The sequence below is a fragment of the Chanodichthys erythropterus genome, chromosome 10, assembly GCF_024489055.1.
Source record: "Chanodichthys erythropterus isolate Z2021 chromosome 10, ASM2448905v1, whole genome shotgun sequence".
NCBI lineage: Eukaryota > Metazoa > Chordata > Actinopteri > Cypriniformes > Xenocyprididae > Chanodichthys > Chanodichthys erythropterus.
This window is the reverse complement of record NC_090230.1, coordinates 13322824-13346268: the sequence shown is the minus strand read 5'-3', so window position 1 is coordinate 13346268 and position 23445 is coordinate 13322824. Positions and strand designations below refer to the sequence as shown.

The window sequence follows — 23445 nt, the reverse complement described above, 5'->3', positions numbered from 1 at the left end:
AAAATGACCTGCTATTGCTGTATGTGTTAAATTAGTCTGCCCTATATATGATATACATTATGGACTCCACTGTGTGAACACTGAAATGATTGGCTAAGTTAGTCTTTCTTGTATAGCTTGACAATCTATTCTAATTCCACTGGAACTGATTGGTTCCTGCACACAGTGCTGTTTGTGTGTGCAAGCAGAAATTTTGTGCATTGCTCCTTATCAGCATGAAAAAGCTGCTGAGCAAGAGTTGCTTTTAAGGTTAGTAGCTGTAGAACTGAACCCTGCTGACTTAATCATGTATATACAACATATACAGATGGATGATGATTTGTAGAGTAATTATTTATTACCTATGAGACCAGCCAATTATTCAAGAAAGAAGTTCTGACATTTGTATAATTTAGGATGTGATATTTGTGTGGAACAGACAGAACTAGGAAAATGCACTGGAATAAGGAAACACATCAGATCTTTATAGTAATGAACAGAAGGCAAATAAACTGCAATGATAAAGGTCTTGTCTTAATTACCAAATTAACAGGAACCTACTGTAACAGTCAAGCACAGTTGTGCCCATTAAATACAGTAAATCTGTTTTGACATGTTTTCTAAAGGAATAGTTCACCTAGTGTGAGTAAATGATGATAGAATTTCAAACTTTGTGTGAACTATCCCTTTAAAGTTGATGTTTTCTTAGTCGGCTTAACTTAATTTCTTCTCATTGTTAGTTTGGCCCACAGGTGCGATGGAAAGGAAGTAGTCCGGCTCTCGTTTGCAACGCAGGGCGAGCAGGACAGGACCGACTGCATACAGCAGGTTGAGAAGGAGGATGGGCACCAGGACCGAGGTGGGAATCCTGTACATTTCTGCAGTGCGTGGGTGCAGGGATGCTCCGATATGACACCACTGGCACTGCGGTGGACAGAAGCACAATATGTTTTTTGTGGGTTAGGGATAAGACAATTCTCACCTGGTATAGATGGTAGAATAGGTGAAAAAAAAAAAATCATTAAATTTGAAGGATGGACCAGAGCTTGTATATTATAGAAACTTAACTTGGGCCAGTACACAAACACTCAGTAGTGCATTTCCTGTACAGAGATGTAACTTGTTGCTTAACTACCCTAGTATTATGCATCTTTGGAGAAATTAACTATCTATACACAACTGTTTCCCAAAATCATAGTAGAATGGTCACACTTCCACTACTTTACTTTTTTTGTATTTTTTATTTTTTTTTGTATTTTGCCTATTGTTTTACTTTGATATTCGATTCATTTTGGGTCCTATCTTACATCACACTCTAGGGTTCCTTTACACATTTGTGCACTCTTCAAAAACACCAATTGCTGACTCGCTAAAATATACAGAATGAAATGCACTGTATGTATATATATACACTGATCAGGCATAACATTATGACCACCTTCCTAATATTGTGTTGGTCCCCCTTTTGCTGCCAAAACAGCCCTGACCAAGACCAAGATGTTAGCAGCAGATTCTTTATGTCCTGTAAGTTGCGAGGTGGAGCCTCCATGGACCGGACTTGTTTGTTCAGCACATCCCACAGATGCTCAATTGGATTGAGATCTGGGGAATTTGGAGGGCAAGTCAACACCTCAAACTTGTTGTTGTGCTCCTCAAACCATTCCTGAACAATTTTTGCTTTGTGTCAGTGCGCATTATCCTGCTGAAAGAGGCCACAGACACCAGAGAATACTGTTCCTATGAAGGGGTGTACATGGTCTGCAACAATGCTTAAGTATGTGGTACGTGTCAAAGTAACATCCACATGGATGGCAGGACCCAAGGTTTCTCAGCAGAACATTGCCCAAAGCATCACACTGCCTCCGCCGGCTTGCCTTCTTCCCATAGTGCATCCTGGTGCCATGTGTTCCCCAGGTAAGCGACGCACCCGGCCATCCACATGATGTAAAAGTAAATGTGATTCATCAGACCAGGCCACCTTCTTCCATTGCTTTGTGGCCCAGTTCGGATGCTCACATGCCCACGGTTGGCGTTTTCGGCGGTGGAAAGGGGTTAGCGTGGGCACCCTGACTGATCTGCGACTATGCAGCCCTGTACGCAACAAACTGTGATGCACTGTATATTCTGACACCTTTCTATCAGAAACAGCATTAACTTCTTGAGCAATTTGAGCTACAGTAGCTCATCTGTTGGATCGGACCATACAGCCTTCGCTCCCCAAGTGCATCAATGAGCCTTGGCCGCCCATGACCCCGTCGCCGGTTCACCACCAGAAAAAGAGAAAATATCCAGTTCTGGGGGCGAAAATGCCTTGCTGATGCCAAAGGGGAAAAGAGAAGAATGATGGCCAGACTGGTTCGAGCTGATAGAAAGGCAACAGCAAGTCAAATAACTGGAAGAGCTGAATGCAGCACAATGCAGAAGAGCATCTTTAAACACGCAACACGCCGAACCTTGAAGTAGTGGTCTACAGCAGAAGACCACACCGGTGCCACTCCTGTCAGCTAACAGGAAACTGAGCCTACAATTCACACAGGCTCACTAAAATTGTACAATAGAAGATTGGAAAAATATTGCCTGACTGATGAATCTCGATTTCTGCTGCAATATTTAGATGGTAGGGTCTGAATTTGGTGTAAACATGAAAGCATGGATCCGTCCTGCCCTGTATCAAGGGTTCAGGCCGTTGGTGGTGGTGTAATGGTGTGTTATGGTATAATGGCGTGATATTTTCTTGGCACACTTTGCGCCCCTAAGAACCAACTAAGCACCGTTTAAAGCCACAGTCGACCGGAGTATTGTTGCCGACCCTGTCCATCCCTTTATGATCACAGTGTATCATCTTCTGATGGCTACTTCCAGCAGGATAACATGCCATGTCACAAAGCTCAAATCATCTTGAACATAATAATAAGTTCACTATACTCAAAGTCACCAGATCTCAATCCAATAGAGCACCTTTAGCATGTGGTGGAACAGGAGATTCGCATCATGGATGTGCAGCTGACAAAGTTTGCTGCAACTATGTGATTCCATCATGCCAATATGGACCAAAATCTCTGAGGAATGTTTCCAGCACCTTGTTGAATCTGTGCCATGAAGAATTATGACAGTTCTGAAGGCAAAAGTGGTCCAACCTGGTATTAGCAATGTCATAGGCGTAATCTGTGGGTGGGACGTGTCGAGCAAAGGTCGATAGTGTCCCCACCACTTTTTGATGTACAGATGTATCTAATACAAATATAACGTCTCTTGACTAGCAGATTAATAATTTTGTTCGTTTGTGTTAAATAAGAGGCGTTCTAGTGCTGGAATGGGTTGTTTTTGAAATTGTGCTGAGTGCTTCAATCTAAGCGGAGACTCTCTAATCGTTGCATGGCAATAACAAAACAAAATGCACACAAACGTATCCCTGCCGTTGATATACAATCACTGATGAACATCTTTGATTTTAATGTGAAAAAAAATAAACTATACAAGGGCAGATTAGAATCCACAACCCCTAACACAGTTAACAAAAGTTCTACCGCCAGACTAATGGTGGATCTATGTATTTATTGACTAACATGAAGAATCTCGGTACTAACAATATATTATATTATAGTAGATGTAAGGATGAAACTATGACATTAAACATGGGCTCTATGTCGATCAATTAAACTCAATGTTCTATTGAAACTGATTTCTGGACATCATGTACCCAGACAATGTCTGCCTTCTAAAGTGGCCGGTGAGTGAGTATACAGTATACCCTTAGGAACTGCATAGCAACACAAATCCAGCATATCCTAGTGTGGCAGGAGGGGTGATTTTCTTACGTCATGGTGCTGTTTTAGCTTATCGGCAGCGTCCCTGTGCATTACCTGGGATGCGTCACTTAGTGAACTGCTGCGTCGCTAACGCACTTCCCAGAACTGGATGCGAGTGCTCGAGATGGTACGAAGTAGCGTTTGAGGCGTTCATCAAATTGTGCCGAAAAATAGTTAATTACTCAAACCTTTTAACACAGTGCGCATTAGTGACTTGGTCAGACCTGTCTTGTCTTGAGACTCTTGTCTTGGATCAATACAGTTCTATCTAATCTGACCTGAATTTGTGACAATGAGACCACAATTTGTGTCATGTGTAGCCTGGTCAACGGATTCACATATTGATCAATAATATAAAATATACAACGATGTGATCATAATTGATCATTTTGGATGAGATATTTAACCCTTATATTCTGTTTGGGGTCTCTGAGACCCCAGCAATAAAACATGATTAAATACATTTTCCTTTTATGCATCAGGTGAAGCGCCAATTTTTTTCAAACCAGCTGTCCCGACTTCACGATACTGCATGACGTTCGAAGCTTCAAACGTCATCAATCACGTGGTATAAGCTACTGTTTTGTTGCCTCTTCATAAGACATTAATTCCCTCGACAATTGGTAGGTATTTATGCATGCATACATTAGAATGGGAGAGAATAGATCTAACAGAGTAACAGTCTCGCTTTGTTTATAGGTGTGGTGATGGCCTGTAACTGCATTCCAGTCGGGGTGTTCTGCGTTCGTTTATGACTGCAGTGCTGTCCTGTTTCCAATTTCATTTTATATGGGTAATTTTTCTTCCTTGGCTGCTTTATATCGTTTTGTCTGCTCTTTTCAGTTGTATCAATATTTTTTATTTTTGTTTCTGAAGTTTGAATTGTTTTGTTTTCAATTCTAATTATATTTTAGTGATTTTTCTTTAGTTTGTTCCTGCTTCTTTCTTCAGTTGCATTAGATTTCCACATTGTTTCTGGAGTTTGATTTGTTTTTGTTTTCAATTTTGATTATATTTGCAATTTTTCTTATTATATTATATTTTATATTTGCCCTCTCTCCAGTTGATTTAGATTTGTTTTGTGATTTATATGATTTGTTTATATAGTCTGTATTCTGTTGCCTTTTGATTCTTTTTTTATATACACTCTAAAAAATGCTGGGTTAAAAACAACCCAAGGTGGGTTGAAAATGGACAAACCCAGCGGTTGGGTTAAATGTTTGCCCAACCTGCTGGGTAGTTTTATTTAAACCAACTATTGTTTAAAAATTGCTATATGGCTAGCTTAAAATAAACCCAAAATAGTTGGGAAATTAAAAACCAGATGCAATTAGAGGCAACAATAATAGACAAAAGGTGAATGTTTATTAATAAGCTTTAATATTTAATAAAGCAATTTAATAAATGTTTATTGTTTAATAATTATTCATTGAACATTAATAAATGTTCATTTCCAACATACTTTGGGTTCATTTTAATTAAGCAATACAGTAATTATTAAACAATAGTTGGTTTAAATAAAACTACCTAGCAGGTTGGGCAAACATTTAACCCTACCGCTAGATTAAAACAACCCAATTGCTGGGTTTGTCCATTTTCAAACCCAACTTGGGTTGTTTTTAACCCAGCATTTTTTAGAGTGTATATACTTATTTGTATTTTGTTGGAATTGTGGTTTTGTTTCAAGTAATTATTTATTTGTTGATTCAGTGGTGGCAAAATTGAATATATTTGTTTATTGTTTTTTGACTGGCTGATTGAGTTGAACAACCCAGTTTCCAAAGTGACTGTTTATTTGATGCATATATCATCTTTGTCTCGGCAGGGCCTGAGCACCAGGGGCAAAGGACTGATTTTTAGGTGGTGGTATCTGTGTGAATTGTCTTAAAGGTCCCGTTCTTTGTGATCCCATGTTTCAAACTTTAGTTAGTGTGTAATGTTGTTGTTAGAGTATAAATAAAATCTGTAAAATTTTAAAGCTCAAAGTTCAATGCCAAGCGAGATATTTTATTTAACAGAAGTTGCCTACATCGAACGGCCAGTTTGGACTACATCCCTCTACTTCCTTCATTAATGACGTCACTAAAACAGTTTTTTGACTAACCTCCGCCCACAGGAATACACAAGAGTTGCGTTTGTAGAGTGTGTTTGTCGCCATGTCGTCGAAACGCTGTTATTTTCATCCCGCAGTCCAATCACCGGGTCTGATTCCGGCTCAGATTGATAGGGTAAAATTAAAGACATGTTTACAATAACACTGAGCGCATGCATCTCCACGTTATGGAAAGAGGCGTGACTTTTCCGGCCACGGTGCGCTCAGAGCTGTCGAATCACAACACAGGAACCACTGGCATTCTCGTTACGTATTTCTTAAAGAGGGACTTCATAGAACAAGGAAGTCAGCAGCCCGTTTTTATGACAGTGGAAACAGCGGTATACAGATAAGTAAATTATGTGAAAAATACTGTGTTTTTTTACACACGAAACATGAACACACGTTATATTGCACACTATAAACACAATCAAAGCTTCAAAAAAACAAGGGACCTTTAATATTTGTTTGTGAGTGTGTGTACACAGTGAAGTGCAGTGATTCACCTACAGGTGGTGTGGTCTGATTATCCGCTTTTTTTTACTGGTAACCCAGATAGCAACACTGTGTCGGCCCAAATCCGGCCCACATCTGGCACATGCGGAATGATGATCTGGCCCACATGTGGCAGGAATGATGGCACTTGGGCGGACCGCTCCTGTTTGCCAGATCTGGACCACAAGCAGGCCACAAAAATGCCAAATGTCAGCCAAGAGCAAAGAACTGGACCTTATCTGATCCACAAAATCTTATGTATTATTTATAGAGTCATTTCAACATTAACAAGCCTGTTTTCAAGCAGAATCACTGAAGGAAAGAAGGAAACAGAAAAAAAGAGATGAGCAGAAACACAAGAACTACAACTGACTTCGGTCACAGCCTTAGAGGAAATCAACTGAAGATAAAAGACATGAAATCTCTGAAGATCTGATTAAACAACTCCACAAACAGCATTACCAACTTCACTTATTACTAACCAGGGTAGCGTTTCCCAAAAGCATCGTAAGCTTAAGTTGATCGTAGCTCCATTGGTTTCACTCGTTTGTTACATTTTTTGGTTACCATGATGGTGATTGATATTTCCATTAGTTGGCCTCTTAACTTTATACATATATAACTGTCTTTTCTGACTGCTGTGATAGTGTGTTTATCAAACACATTAGCAGCAGCAATAAAATTGAAATGAGATCAGGTGTTGGCTGTTAGCTGTTGGTGATTTAACTAATCAATGATGTTGTTTAGATGAAAAAAAATATTTTGTGCCAATAATACACTAACATTACAAACCCTGTGTTTCTGTGACATGAGCTGGAGCTGTATTGCAGAATTTTTTTTTTTTTTAAAGGCACTTTGAGATGACACACTAAGACATCAAGAATCAGCACATGAATCTCAACTATGGTGACAATCAAAAGCATCATGTAGCCGCAATGCATGCTGGGTACTATAGTACAAAACTCCCAGAATGCATCAGAGCATTATGCAGCTGATCTGATTGTCTAAATATTTTGTTTATTGTCACCATCATTGAGATTCATATGCTGATTACTGATATCTGTGTTTGTCAACATAGTTTTCCTTCTTGTGTTTTTATTTATTTTCATCTTTTAAGTGATTTCTGCAAAACATCTGGATTTCATTTTGCAGTAACATTTATGCCTCGTTTCCACTGAGCGGTACGGTACGGTTCGGTTCGGTACGGTACGCATTTTTTTCCGTTTCCATTATCAAAAGTTGTGAATGGTACCCTAATTCCGAACCGTACCGTACCACTTTTTTGGGACCCTTTCGTTGGGGTACCAAGCACAACAGTACCGTACCAAAAGGGTGGAGCTACACTCTGCAGAACGTTGATTGGTTGACAGAGAATCGTCACTTGCGCGTGCTACAAGGGGAATGACAACACAAGAGGCGCCACACACACACATGTGGTTCAGACAATGCGTGCATTAATTATCTTCACTTCATGTAGGCTATATAACAAAACATAATATAAAACACAACCCTGCCTCTTTTCGTTTTTATTTAAAAAATATGAAACCTATTAATGTGTGATTCAGGCAATATGTGCATATGTACTCTGATTATCTTCACTGTATGTAGCCTATAATAAAATTACATGAAATAAGACAAAACAACCTTCTCTTTTTGTTAAACGTCAGTTTTAATTATCAATAATAACCATTATAAATAAAATATGAGAAGCTATAGGCTACAATAAGAAATAAAGACAAACAAACAGAGCAAACAATTCAGTCAAACGTACAGCGCACTAACGGTAAAGTTAAATAAATATAAAGTTATAAAACTTCATTTTCCCCTCGGCCAAAACGATTTGCCCGGGAACAAATTATAAATTCATGAGACCAAAGATTGCCCATTATACACAAGATGAATGATATCTTGTTTTTAACCATTACAGAGACATCAGAGCCAGCGGCGAATGTCAGAAGGATTAGCCGAGGTACAGCTGCTCTCGGCTGGGTACATGAGCACCGAGCGCCCGGTGATCGCCTGGATCTCACAACTCCGACAACGTCAGATCAAATTTTCAAATAGGCGCTATCTTTATAAATTAACCACAGATTTGAGATTTAAACAACTACATTCTCGCCTGAAAAACTTTTAAAACTACATTTCATGACACAGTAAAATAGTTTTTAAATTACGCGGGTTTTCTCCTCCGCTTGCTGGTATAACGCTGCGGCATGGACGTCTGAACTTTGCAATCTTGGTATTCTGAAACGCCGAATGCAAAACTCGTCTTCTTTTTGTGACAGACAGCCTCAAGCCGAGAAGCAAGAACAAGATCTGCTGTAGTATGTCCTCCATTGTTGTTTACTATATCGTTTTCTTCTTCGCGCGAGAATGACGTCGATCACTATTTTCCGGCTACACCATGCCTATACGCCAAGGGTACTGTTTGCGGTGGAAACGCAAGCCTGATCAAGGTGTACCACTCCGAACCGTACCGCTCAGTGGAAACGAGGCATTATATACAATTGTTATGACTTCAGTGAAGCTATTTCATAGCTAATTGTTGGACACAGTGTTGTTCACAGGCTATATGATGATTACAAAATCATCAAGAGTTAACAATGATCACATGATCATGCATCAGTTTTCTTTGCTACTCCTAATGTGTTTGACAGAAACACTACCACAGCAGCCAGGGAAGACAAATATATATGTTAAAAGTTAAGAGGCCAACTAATGGAAACATCAATCACCATCATGGTAACCTGAAATGAAACAAACATGAGAGTTAAACTTCTGTTAATTCTCAATAAGAGCTTCTGTAGACGTGTGACAGAAATAAAGTCAGTCTGGTTAGTAATAAGTGAAGTTGGTAATGCTGTTTGTGGAGTTGTTTAATCAGATCTTCAGAGATTTCATGTCTTTTATCTTCAGTTGATTTCCTCTAAGGCTGTGACTGAAGTCAGTTGTAGTTCTTGTGTTTCTGCTCATCTCTTTTTTTCTGTTTCCTTCTTTCTTTCAGTGATTCTGCTTGAAAACAGGCTTGTTAATGTTGAAATGACTCTATAAATAATATATAAATATTTTGTGGATCAGATAAGGTCCAGTTCTTTGCTCTTGGCTGACATTTGGCATTTCTATGGCCTGCTTGTGGTCCAGATCTGGCAAACAGGAGCGGTCCGCCCAAGTGCCATCATTCCTGCCACATGTGGGCCAGATCATCATTCCGCATGTGCCAGATGTGGGCCGGATTTGGGCCGACACAAAGTTGCTATCTGGGAAGCTCTAGTCCCTGGCCCTCAACTTGTTCTAAAAACCCTTAGTTTGTTAAGCATATGTTGTCACCGAACCCTTATTCAGCGACAACATATGCTAAACAAACAAACAAAAACAAACCATTCATTATTTTTAACCATGTCAAAGAATTATTTCACCTGTCGCCGAATACGTTCCACTCCAGTGTATTTCTTATAGTAATATGACCCGTTGCACTCTGTCTCACTGCCTGTATCCTCTTTTGTGTCCTTAAACATTAGTTTTTTGGGGTTGACAGCTTATAAAAACTTATTTCTGGGTTTTTTAGCTTGTTAGCTGTATACCTTGTCACATAGCAACTTTTAGGCATTGTTCTGTTTTTTTGTAATAAGTCAGTAAAAGACAAGGAGGCAGCCTCACGCAATACAAAGTCGATGGAGACGGTTGGATTGTTTCCCCTCCGATGGGCGCGGTTTTCAGATTATGACGCGTGTCGCTCTGTCTCTGTTTACCCAGGGCTTGGTTTACACCCATCGCCTTTTCTAGCCACTGGGGGACCATATGCAGGCTAGGGTAACTCATATTAATGTTAAAAAACCCCATAAAATGAACAGAGATTTGTCAATAAAGAGAATTTTTGGATTGTTACCCATGTCTCTGACTAACTGGTGATATGAATCTTTGTATGCCTCTGTAGGTGATCTATTCTAATTCTTTGGGTGAAATTCCCAACGTGGCATAGTCGGAGTGAGACTGATATCTTGTTAGTTTCCCATTGTATTTAAAGTAAAAATACCTTTTTGCCCTCGAACCCCCTCCACACTAACATTGAGGCTGCAAGTTCTGGACAGCCTGACACCACTCATAAAATGCTAGAATCTAGTTTTATATTGCACTTTTGTAAAGTTTAGTGATGGGGACTCATTCAGGACCTTGACATGTATTTTTAGAGGCTTCTGCCTATGGGTAAGTAGATGAATAGACTGTAATGACATCCTCTCAGCTTTGATGAGGCGTTCATTAGTATGTAGAGCTGGAGATCTACAGTGAAACTCCTAGAGAAACTACAGTGAAGCCCTGTTCTACTGGAGGTCTTTGATTAGGAATGCTGACTGCTCCAGCCTCATACTGGGAGTTAAAGGGATGCTGGATGAACTTGTTCAGACCAAGGCTTTGATCGTGGTACTGTTTGATGGTGCCTTTCTGTAACATCAGCATACAGTAGATAAAATTCTCAGCCAGAAACTATGGAGGAGGTATACCTCAAATGTAGATGTATAATTTCATTCATTTCATGTTTTCTTGATTTTGTCTTACAGATTTGGCCAAACATTGCAGACGATTTCCAAGTCTTACCTGTAAAATGGCACCGGCAAAATATACCGTCCAATCAAGCATCCAAGTGCAGCCAGGTGTGCACAGCCCATATGCAAATGAACCTAGCATTGGAAGCGCATGGAATAGGAGCAGCAACATCTGGAGCAGAAAAGACATCATGCAACAAGTATTATTTCAGGCTGAGTGTCAACACTACATGCCTTGCCTCTACACGCCACTGCTGTGATGGCAAATTAATGCGGTCCAACTCAATCCCCAAGGGCACCAGTGCTGCCGCAGCAATGCACTCGTGCTGAATACAGATCAGCCCAACTGCATTGAGTTCACACCATCATTCATACTTATTGAGGCTTAAAAACACAAACATCAAAGCATTACCCACTATTAGACCCTAAACAGAGCCTGTTTGTGTTGCATAGGATGTGGTGACTTTTGTTGGAGTTACAACAAGCTGTGAAAGTCATGTTTGCCAGTCATGGAATCTAGATACACCTGTAGAGAATTTTTTTATTGCTTGATTTTAAATATCATTTATTGATAATGAAGGACTGGGGCCAAAAAAAGTTTTCTCTTCTCAAACATGCTTATTGAAATAAACAAACAAACAAACATACACATTATTTATGTGTGTGTATATATATATATATATATATATAAATATATATATATATATATATATATATATATATAGATATATAGAGATATATATATATAGATATATATATATATATATATATATATATATATACTCACCAACACTCTAGCATCCCTGAGTGCATAGGTATTATGCGATCGAAGCAGGTCTCTGTCCCCTGTACAAACATGCGTGTTCGGTATGCCTTCGTTCCTTATCAAACACATTAACACGCATGTCACTCTCTCTCCGACACGACTCCTTGTTTGAGTTGATGGAGGGGCTCAGCCAGGACTCATGGGTGGGATTAGCTTATCAAGTTCTCACAGCACATCTCCTGCCTGATCGATGGGCCACCATTGTGCCTGGGCTCCAGCTAGAACAAGGACTTTTGATAACCTATTGACCAAGCTAAAACCCCAATCTAAACAAAAACATACCCTCGATACCTTTGTGGTCGGTTGAGACAGGAGGGATATTTTTGGACCAAGGTGACAATAAGCCAGCCACCTTATTGAGTGCTAATGATGAGTAATACCTGTCTAGAAGGTACTGTACAGTCATTTAGAGGAGCTTAATACTATAAAGCTTAGCGTATTAAGAAGCAAAGTATGCTTGAGGGTTGCCATAAGCAGATCTGCCTGAATGTGATTTCTTCCAGCATATGTGAATATGTGCTCACCATAACTTTGGGGAAGCCCACGGGATCCTTCAGATAAGGTTCATATTCTGTCACATATCTGTTGAAGATTTCCAACGGGCAATCAAGAACTGCCTAAATGGATAGAGATAGGAGTTTTTTGTCCCGACAGATTTCGACTGAATTAGAGATCATAATCAAGCGTATGGTGACCACCAACTTACCAGTCCTCTAAAGATAGTGAATCCCATGGCAGCCACTAGATAAACCACAAAGAGTAGGTCCAGGGGGCGCCATATTAAGGCTTTTTTCTGCTCACGTTCAGCCTGATGGATACAAGCACCATTGTTCAAATGTTACTGATCTGTGAGGAAAATACTAACTATTGACCAAGGTCAGCGGTGTCTGGTTCTTCACCTTGGATGCACCCACAAGAGGCATATCCCTTGGCCTGGAGAACAGGGACACTGCTCCCCATATGGGCACCAACAAAAAGGGCATGTTGAGCCAGAAGGCAGGACGGATCTCTGAGCCATATTTACCTGCATATAAAATGTATTTGAGAAGCATCTTACACAATGTTCAGCAGTAATATTTAATATTCTATTTACTTTGACTCACCAACTACAATTCCAGGTACAAACACAATCATGTTGGCACACAGGGATCCAGCCCAAAAAAGCGCCAATGTGCGATATTGTTTCCTGGGACGATAGGACACACTAATTTAGGTATATCAACCACCTTTTAAACATCACTGCATGAACTTTCATGTCATGTTCTTACCAGATAGTGTCACCGCCTTTTTTCTAGTTGATCCAGTCCTTAAAGGTGCTAAAGAGGATGTTTTGTTTTATACATTTTTGCAATATTACTTGAAACTGTCTTTACTAACTGATAAAAGACTATTTATTAGGTGCACTGAAAGGAATAATATTAATATACATCATCTGTGCACGAGGTAGGGCCTTAAAAACATCAGCCAATCGTTTACGCGATCATCGCATAAACGATTGGCCCTCTGGCTTGTCAATCACTGCCATGATGTTCCTTGTGAGAGATGATGGCGGCTGCGCGCTCCAGTAACTTTCCACACTCCACAGGCGCCGCATGCGATGTTTTTGTCAGGAGACAGGAGTAACAACTGCAGAGTTACCTGCAGTGAGTCCGACATAATGAATCCACTAACACAACAGCGAATGCCGGTGATAAACACTCGTGTTCCAATACCTGTGCACGAGTTTTGTGAGGCGTTCCCTCGAAAAGAGCTGTGAAGGAGGGGGGTTGTTCTTACGCATGCGCTCATTTCAAAAACTCACTAACAGTCTAACAGAAAAGATCCTCTGTATCACCTTTAAAAACATAATTTTTTATTTTATTTTTATTTTTTGTGGTCTAATCTAATGTAGTCATGTTGATTCAGTCTTATTAAATATCTTTTTTTTTTTTTTTACTTGAATAAAACCTCTTAATTTAGTTGTTACCACATAAAGCAACCTTTAAAAAAATTAAATAGGAGACTTAATATTAGTTTATTTTACTCTCCAATCAAATAGATATTATATTTAAAAGAAATCATATTAATTTATATAATTTATGGCTGCTTTTTAAAAAAAGCATAAAACAATTAAAAAATATGTTTGTGTTCTGCAGGATAATTCGGGTCTGAATGGGCTGAATTTATACATAGAGTATTAAACAGAGTACAGAGTAGAACTAAATTTCAAACCTGTTTGACATGCGGTGTACCAGTATTAGGTAGATGATGAAGTGCACTACACCGTCCCAATAGCACATCATGATAGCATAGGGTGTGCCAAGATACGGCTCTCCCTGGAGAATCAGTGAAACCATCATCAGACAGGTTAAGACCAGGTAACCAATAACATCAGCTCTGCATTCTCCTCACAGTACTGACCGTTTTCTGGTAGAACTCCATGAATCCTGAGGCGAAGCCATCATATTCTAGAGCGCTCGTGAGGTCAATGACACATGTGAAGGAAAACTCTGCAAAAACTGAACAAAAAAAGTCTTATGTATACACAAATACTTGTTCTTTTGTTAAGTATTGAAATGTAACGGTTTTTGGTTGCTGACAGTGTTTTAGTGTATGTACGTGTAGAGCTGCCCTTATGAAAAAGAAGTTCATTTTATGAAGTATACTTAATAATGTTAGAGAATATTTTTAAGTATACTTCATGAAATAAATATAATAATAAAATGTACTATATCAACACTGCCTGGGACTAAATTAGCCCACTTTTTAGTATATAATGGTATACTTTTAAAGGAACTAACCCTTTAACATGGGTCTACAGCTCTCTTGAATACTACTGACATTCAGTGGTATACGGTCACCTGCTTCTAGTTATTTTAGCTGATAGCTGTAGAAAAACTGTCCGTTATGATGCTTGATACTATTATTTATCGGTTTATTTTAATTTATTATTGTAATCAAACACACTGGTTGTAGTGCAAATTATTTTACCATTTATAACATTTTGTTATTCTTCCAGTTATTTGTTAATCAGAAGTGCCCACGCAATCACAGAAAATTGTTTTGTAGGCCACATAATGGACTATTTTTAGTGGAAGCTTTAAGATACAGGTTGGATTATAAAATCATTTTAAATAAAATTAATATACATGATATTTACATTTGTCGAGTAGTGTAATAAGTGAAACAATGTAGTCAGTCTTGTGATTGGCTGACTGTATATTATCCCTAACATATTCTTAAATGGCACATACAATTAACATTGTTAAAATGCAAAACTGGTCTGAAATAAAACTTAAAATATAAGAAAAGAAAATTTTCTTCCTCACAAAGTCACAACTGCTCTTGGTTATAATTAAAGATGAATTTTTAATCACTTTGTCCCATATTATTTGCAGGCTTTACAGGAAAATGTTGGATTATCAGCTCTGCTTCATTATCACTTTCGTAACACTGAATTGAAATGTTTCCGTCTAAGCCTTCTGTGATGTGCCGTGACAAAACCTCACTAATAAGATGTTGCAGTGCTCAACTGCCCTATCAAGAGTTAACTAGCCTACCTTTATTCTTGCTTTCTTTATTAAAAAGATTTCACTCTTACCGACTATTGATTTCTGGCAAGGTGGAAGAGGATAATGATATCTGCTTGTGGAGGTGTGAACAAGAAATTTATATTTGGAGCCATTTGTTGGGTTTTTTCAGGTTTAAAGTGCAGCTGTGCCAAAAGGGCACTTTGCGAATACCCCATATGGCATTTCCTCAGCATCTGGGTGACAAATAATGAGTGGCAGGGGACATGGAGGCAAAAATAATGACTGTAAATGTCACCACTGAAAGCTAAGACATTGGATTTAAAGGAATAGTTCATCTAGACATGAAAATTCAGTCATCACTCTCATGTCATTTTAAATCCATATCCCAGCTAACAAAAATATATTCTAAAGAACAGTCCACATCACAATTATAACGATAACGGCACTGAGAAACGATGTTGTTGGAATCACTTTCAGAATGTATTTTTTTCCAGCCGATGAACAATAAATACAATGACAGCCAATCAGAATCCATCCTGCTTTTTAGAGCTCGAGCATTTAAAGAGGCAGATGACAAAACTGCAACAAACTGATATCGTCCGCTGGTGTGGACGCTAGTATAGTTATTGTTACAATTATCTTTACAATTATCATTCTTGTTGTAAATGGGGCTAACATTGCTAACATTCCCATTAGCCTAAATTATGAAAGCATTATTTCTGAATGTTCCCTGAATGTTCATGTACCGTTTTTTTTTTCTTTAATGTTTTAAAAACATTTTTTTCTCTTGGTTGTATGAATGTTAAGGGAACATTCCATTTTATAATTTTACAAACAGTATAGAAAAGTTACTTTTTAACATTCTGAAGCAAGCAGTAACATTTAAATTTTCTGAAAAAAATGTTCCATGAATGATGTACAAATAAAGTTTTTATTTAAAGACCACTTTGAAACAAAAAAATTCTATTAATCTTACTGGAAGAACATTTGTTCATAACTTTGAGAGAACCTTAGTGGAATGTTCATATTGTTCTTTTTCATAAAATAAGTGAAAGACAAAATGACAAAAAGCACAATATGTGACTAACATAACATTTTCATGTGTAGGTTAACTATTCCTTTAATAAATTCTTTTCCAAGCAACGCATTCAGAAATATGGAATTTGCTGCTTATTGTGAAGGAAACTGAGGGTGTAAAAGTAAAGACAGGTGTGTTATTGTAACACAAATACTTTCCTTGTATCCAATTTCATGGTTGGATTCCCAGACTAGATATTGTCCACTGCTATTCTTCTAGTGTTCATGAGTATCTGACTGACAGCTTCGAAGATATGTCTGCTGAAAGAGAAGTATTGCATTTCCGTCGGCCGAGCGCAGATACAGTCTGATACTGACATTCTCCCTCTCTCTCTGTCTTTCTTGCTTTCCTTTTTCTCCCCAAGCCCTTTTAATCCATAGGGGTCTTGGTTTAGGTTACCTGCATTACAGGTGTGATAATTCCACTATCTTCTCTTTCATCACGGCTAGGGTGGAATGACATGCTGTGCCAGAACACATTGTCACCTCTCAGTCATTCTAACCCATAATAACGCAACTATCTTTTTAGCATTACATTACAAAATCTGACATTTTTCTACTGGAGGGGATGCACAAAAGAGTTTGTGTTTATTGATTTGGGGATTTTTACAAACAAAACTCTCTTTAAAACACAGTTTTCGCACTTGTTTATTTAATTTGTCCACAGCAAACAACAGTGGACATACATACAGTGTCCCAAAGGAATTCTGTCATTCCTTCTGACAAACATTTTTGTCATTCCTTCCAAAACATTTTTGGGGAAACCTGCCAAGCATTTTTGTGTATTGTTTATATACACACAATTAAATAATATTTTTATTCTTAGACAAATAGGAAAAATGTCTTTTTTTTATGGGGTTAATAAAGTCCTTCTGAAGCAAAGCGATGTGTTTGTGTAAAAAAAATCCATATTTAACAAGGTATGAAGTAAAATACACTATTGCCAAAAGTATTGGGACACCCCTCCAAATCCTTGAATTCAGGTGTTCCAATCACTTTCATGGCCACGGGTGTATAAAATCAAGCACCTAGGCATGCAGACTGCTTCTACAAACATTTGTGAAAGAATGGGTCGCTCTCAGGAGCTCAGTGAAAGCGTGGTACCGTGCTAGGTTGCCACCTGTGCAATAATCCATTCGTGAAATTTCCTCAATACTAAATATTCCACGGTCAACTGTTAATGGTATCATAACAAAGTGGAAGCAATTGGGAACAACAGCACCTTGGCCACAAAGTGGTAGACCACGTAAAATCACAGAGTGGGGTCAGCGAAGTCGCCCACAGCGAAGTCGCCAACTTTCTGCAGAGTCAATAGCTACAGACCTCCAAACTTCGTGTGGCCTTCAGATTAGCTCAAGAACAGTGTGTAGAAAGTTTCATGGAATGGGTTTCCATGGCCGAGCAGCTGCATCCAAGCCTTACATCACCAAGCCTCAGATACAGTGGTGTGAAGCACTGAACTCTAGAACAGTGGAGACGTGTTCTCTGGAGTGACGAATCACGCTTCTCTGTATGGCAACTGGATGGATGAATCTGGGTTTGGCGGTTGTCAGGAGAACGGTACTTGCCTGACTGCATTGTGCCAAGTGTAAAGTTTGGTGGAGGGGGGATTATGGTGTGGGGTTGTCTTTCAGGGGTTGGACTTGGCCCCTTAGTTCCAGTGAAAGGAACTCAATGCTTCAGCATACCAATATATTTTGGACAAATTTGTGGGAACAGTTTGGAGATGGCCCCTTCCTGTACCAACATGACTGCACACCAGTGCACAAAGCAAGGTCCATAAAGTCATGGATGAGTGAGTTTGGTGTGGAGCAACTTGACTGGCCTGCACAGAGTCCTGACCTCAATCCGATAGAACAACATTGGGATGAACTAGAGCCGAGACTGCGAGCCAGGCCTTCCTGCCAACATCACTGCCTGACCTCACAAATGCGCTTCTAGAAGAATGGTCAAAAGTTCCCATAAACACACTCCTAAACCTTGTGGAAAGCCTTCCCAGAAGAGTTGAAGCTGTTATAGCGGCAAAGGGAGGGTTAACTCCATATTAAACCCTAAGGATTAAGAATGGGATGTCATTAACCCTCTGAGCGGTACAGTCCCACATGTGGGATTTTTATTTTTGTGCCCCTGGGCGTACGGTCCCACATATGGGATTTCGAACGTTCAGCAACGTCACATAACTGCAAGATTCAAACTGTGCTTTCGGGCTTTGGCTGCGAGACGGACGCGCGCAGCTCTTGTCATATATCACAACTATGCAGTGTTTTCAGCCACATAATGTTTCTTTTAAGGTTTCAGACATTTATATACACATAAGCACCATTAAAACAATATATTTAGAGTTTATAAAATACACACTGATGTCAGACATTAGTGGAAGGAGCAATAACAATCCATTCAAATACAATTTGCCGACATTTATTCATATCAGACACACATTATGGGCCCAAGTAACTACAAAGTTTACTCTATTATTCTTCCAGTTCACCAGCCACTTACTTGCATATATTTCGGGAGAAACGGATGAATTCACCTGCTGTAAATCCGACTGACAGGAGTCTGCGAACTGCGGGGCAAACTAAGATGGCGGCGCCCATCTCGCGTTATAGATCAAGATAAAGATCAGTTATAAAGACTTTTAAACGACAAAACACACTCACTTACACATATTTGAGGATCGGAATATCAGATAGTTAATGACATGGTAAGCAAGTTTGTGAATATTTTAAATAAACAAGGAAAAACAAAATAACAGCGATCCATCTGTCATACAGTGTTATTGTGGCTGCGTTCAGTGCTAGTGACACGCATGACGCGTCGCTATGGAAACATTAAAGGCAAACGTTCTAAAATAACGGTCGCCTTAAAAAAAACTCACTCTGGGGGGGACAGTTACAATATTTTAAACTCACGCTCGAAAGGGTTAAAGTTCATATGCACGTAAGGGCAGGCGTCCCAAAACTTTTGGCAATATAGTGTATCTAGACCGCATTCCGTTTTCAACGTACAAAGACAGTGTAAAACTCTTGAAGTTCAAAAAGCTTACGCCACCTCCTACGCCTTCCCTATTCAACTTACGGAAAAAAAATATAACTGATGTGACGACAGTTCCATTTTTCCGTAACTTGAATTTGGAAGGCGGTCAGGCAAAAGCTATCTAAAAAATATCCATATTTAACAAGTTATGAAGTAAAATATCTATTTTACATCATAACTGGTTAAATGAGGATCATTTTTTTAAACAAACACATCACTTTGCTTCAGAAGGCCTTTATTAACCCCCTGGAACTGTGTGGAATATGTTTATGATTAATGGATTTGGATTGAAGCACTTTCTTCAGCTCACTCGTTGATCCTCGCTCACTGTCATTACAAAGCTCGGATGCATCAGGATATTTATTAATATTTCTCCGATTGTGTTCATCAGAAAGAAGAAAGTCATATGATGGCTTGAGGGTGAGTAAAGTTTGGGGTAATTTTCATTTGAAAGTGAACTAATCCTTTAAATGTGATATTTACCTGAGGTGTCTCCTTTTGAAACAACTTAATTGTGGCAAAATTTACTACAATGAGTTTAAATTGCTTTCACATTCAGTGCAGTAACAAAACAAGTAATTCATCCGGATATGTGACCTTGCTATAACAGAAACAGGAAGATGACTTTTCTGATTTCTGATCATCTGATCATTTTATTTATTTGAGGGTCAGAGTAAAATATGGAATAAGGATATTTGCCATATTTCAAGAGTCAACCAATCAAATCAGTATCAGAGCTCATACCATAGAACAAATAATCTTTAGGAGGATTGTAGCGAGTAGCAAAGTAGACCATGAGAAACACTGCCACAAGAACAGCCACCCCGATTTCCAGAATTACCACTGGCCTGCAAATACACAACATTACAAACATGAGTTAACATAAAATCTATTGACCTTTCTGAGACTAACAATCTCTCTAAATAGTCAAATAAAATGTGGCTGCGGTCAGATTTCTGCCTGTCAATTATTTTGCTAATTTCACGGCAAACAGTTCGTATATGTACAGGGGAAGCTAAGAGCGTGAAAATCAACTTGAATTACTTCAACTTGGAGTGGGAAATTGACACAAATTTTCGAGCTTGCGCTTAGATTTTGATGTCGATTCAATATCTATTCAGTTGGATATAGCCTATGATATATTACATGTTCATTTTTCTCAAGGAAAAAAAATCTAATGTTGTAAATTACACAGGGAACCCTGTCAGCTGGTACATTATTATTGAAAGTGAATTAATAACTGATTTGTAGGGCTATAGGCTACAATTATAGTATAGTTTTTATAATAATAATGTTATGATAGCCTAATTAATGTTAATGGTAGCCTATTAGCCTAATAGTGCATAATCCTTTCTAGAGTACATTCACTAGCTAACTATACAGTTTATGGACAATAAATGGCTTTTCTAAGGTAAATGTAACATTATCTGACACTGTTTACAATCTGTTTTATCCACGGGTGAAACACTGATTAAGCGATTACATGAGATATGATACATTTCAGTTAGGGCTGGGCGATATATCGCATGCGATTTTCACGGGCATTTCGTCAGTAAAGCCGGTTCCCTGATTACGGCTAAATCGCCATTACCTGCTTTCAAATGGAGCGGCATTTAATAGACAGAACCGTAGATCAATGACAAGCTACGCAATATCGCGTTCATTATCGAAGGCGATTCATGTGCGATAATGAACGCGATATTGCGTAGCTTATCAGTGAACTACTAAAATGTCTGTCAGCGCCGCGTCCTCTTTTGTTCCACAATGTTTATTATTATGTGAAAATGGACGTGTGGCAATTGGCAGCCCTGGGTAAAGCTTTTCATCGCTGGAGGGGGCTGCGAGCTTGAACGATCTTGAAAACAGACATTTTTAACAATTAATTGTTACTTTTATCATTGTAGTATTAATAAGAATTAAATATTTATTCAAGAATATACCTATTTATTCTTGAAGGACACCACCTTTGCATTCTTTAAAAAATTCATTTCTGATTCATTTTGCACAACGTCTTGTCCCCAATTACTATCCACTGTGTGTTCGGCTATTCTCTTTCCTGTCTTCAGTAGCCTAAGTGAGCAGAAATGAATAGTTTGGCAGCTAGGAGTGTAATTATTCCAACACCAGAGCACCAAATGAGATGGGAGAGCATGTGATAGCCATCCTGCCTTACTAAGACATAATTACTGTTGTGTGAGCTATTCAGAGAACAAGTCTTAAGTCGACATGAGAGTCAAAACAGCCTTTAACAGATACTGTGCTTTTTGTTTAGTGTAGGCTAAATAAATATATGAGTGTATAGAAATGGCATACAGTGAAATACATGACCTTTACAGTTGTTTTGGGATAATTTGATTAGCCTGTTGTTTAAACCTTTCATAAAACTGTGAAAACAGTTCAGCCGGCTCAAAAGAATGATTCAGCACATTGACTTTCAGTATAAGAATAGCAGAAACTCCAAATGAAAATGTTGCGAATTGTAATTCCAATTTCAGGCAGTCATATTTTAGTTTAAAATTTAAATGGGCTTCTTTTTTGTGATGTTAAGACCAGCCAGGTGAGAGATGTGCACACAAATGTCTGCCAAACTTGTTTTTTTTTAGCAAGTTCTGTCACACCAGTCTACTAATTATTTGTGTAGTATAATCTATGTTCTCCATATACAAGATCTAAATATGATGTACAGGTGGATTTCTATAAAATAGGTCAATGGCATTTAGTAAAATGCCATTAATAATACCAAAGAGGTTATTCTTAAAATTATTAGCACTATGTGCTTTTCAAATGCCTCCTTTGATAAGAATTTAGTTTATATGATTCTGTTAGCCTTGCAAAGAATTCAAGAATTTACAAGAATACTCACTCTTGAAATGCTGGAACATTGTTCATAGTGTAAAGGACACCAAGAGCCGTCAGGGAAAACAGAAAAACGCATATCTCCTGTGCCATGATGTCTGCTTTGAAATCTGTTATTGAATACTAATCAGTTGTTCAGTCCAAGGGTCCACAGCTGAGGATCTAAAAGTTGTTAGAGTCAGATATGTTAACAATATTACATTAATTTCTATATCTGTTACATTAAAATTTACACTTGAAAGTCTAGGGGACTTTGCAAGTCAATATATATTATGCAGGTCTCTTGAGTTATAGTCTAAAATAAACATCTACTTACCAAGGACACCCTCTCCAAAAATTGTGCATAACCCAATTTACAATGGCCCTGTGTGGGAATTGTAGGAGAATAATCGAGCCAAACAAAGGAGCTTTTGGAAAAGTATACATAATTTGATTTTGTCATACATTTACATAATCGTGTTTACTTTTGGTCTAATTGGTCAAATGCTTGTGTGCCAAAAAAGGAAAGCTCTGCCAAAGCCGTGGCAGCCAAAGAGGCTTTGTGTCGTTCTGTAAGCTAAAGAATGTACTTGTGAACTAGACTAAGGAGATTTCTAAAATTATTTGAAAGATAACAACATACTAAATTGTAATGGGACCAATAATTATTCTTACAAGAAGAATCTCTGGAGTTTTAAAAAAAGAGAAAATATCCAGTAAGCAGCAGTTTTTGGGGGAAAAAATGCCTAGTTAATGCAAGAGAGCAGAGGAGAATGGCCAGACTAGTTTGAACTGATAGAAAACAGTAACTCAAATAATACAGAAGAGCATCTCTGAACACAGAACACGTCAAACTTTGAAGCAGATGGTCTACAGCAGCAGAAGACACATTGGTGACACTCCTGTCAGCTAAGAACAGGAAACTGATGCTACAGTCCACACAGGCTCACCGAAATTGTACAATGGAAGATTGGAAAAACATTGTTTGGACTGATGAGTCTCGATTTCTGCTGCAGCATTCAGATTGTAGGCTCAGAATTTGGCGTAAGCAACATGAAATCATGGATCCATCCTGCCTTGTATCAACAGTTCAGGCTGCTGGTGGTGTAATGGTGTTGCCGATATTTTCCTGACTTGGTACCAATTGAGCATTTTTAAACCCCACAATCCAATAGAGCACCTTTGGGATGTGGTGGAACAGGAAATTCGATTATGAACTTAGACGACAAATATGCACTAACTG

At 38.5% G+C, this 23445-nt stretch overlaps 1 protein-coding gene across 1 annotated transcript; it reads right to left on the bottom strand.

Annotated features, from left to right (window-relative positions):
* Window positions 1-693: 693 nt before the first annotated feature.
* On the bottom strand, window positions 694-22316 carry tm6sf2b (transmembrane 6 superfamily member 2b). Its single transcript, XM_067398653.1, has 10 exons — window positions 22231-22316; window positions 20112-20215; window positions 14143-14240; window positions 13954-14057; window positions 12846-12928; window positions 12642-12766; window positions 12449-12550; window positions 12267-12359; window positions 10969-11088; window positions 694-903 (listed from the first exon to the last, which is right to left on the bottom strand). Exons 1-10 carry the CDS (start codon window positions 22314-22316, stop codon window positions 694-696), a joined length of 1125 nt encoding a protein of 374 aa, XP_067254754.1.
* Between the last annotated feature and the right edge of the window lie 1129 nt (window positions 22317-23445).

Coding starts and splice junctions, on each gene's coding strand:
- tm6sf2b (XM_067398653.1), bottom strand. CDS start 22,316: ATGGCACAGGAGATATGCGTTTTTCTGTTTTCCCTGACGGCTCTTGGT. Junction 14,241..20,111: donor TAAAGATTATTTGTTCTATG/GTATGAGCTCTG, acceptor TTTTTTGTTCAG/TTTTTGCAGAGTTTTCCTTC. Junction 12,767..12,845: donor TGTACCTGGAATTGTAGTTG/GTGAGTCAAAGT, acceptor TTTTATATGCAG/GTAAATATGGCTCAGAGATC.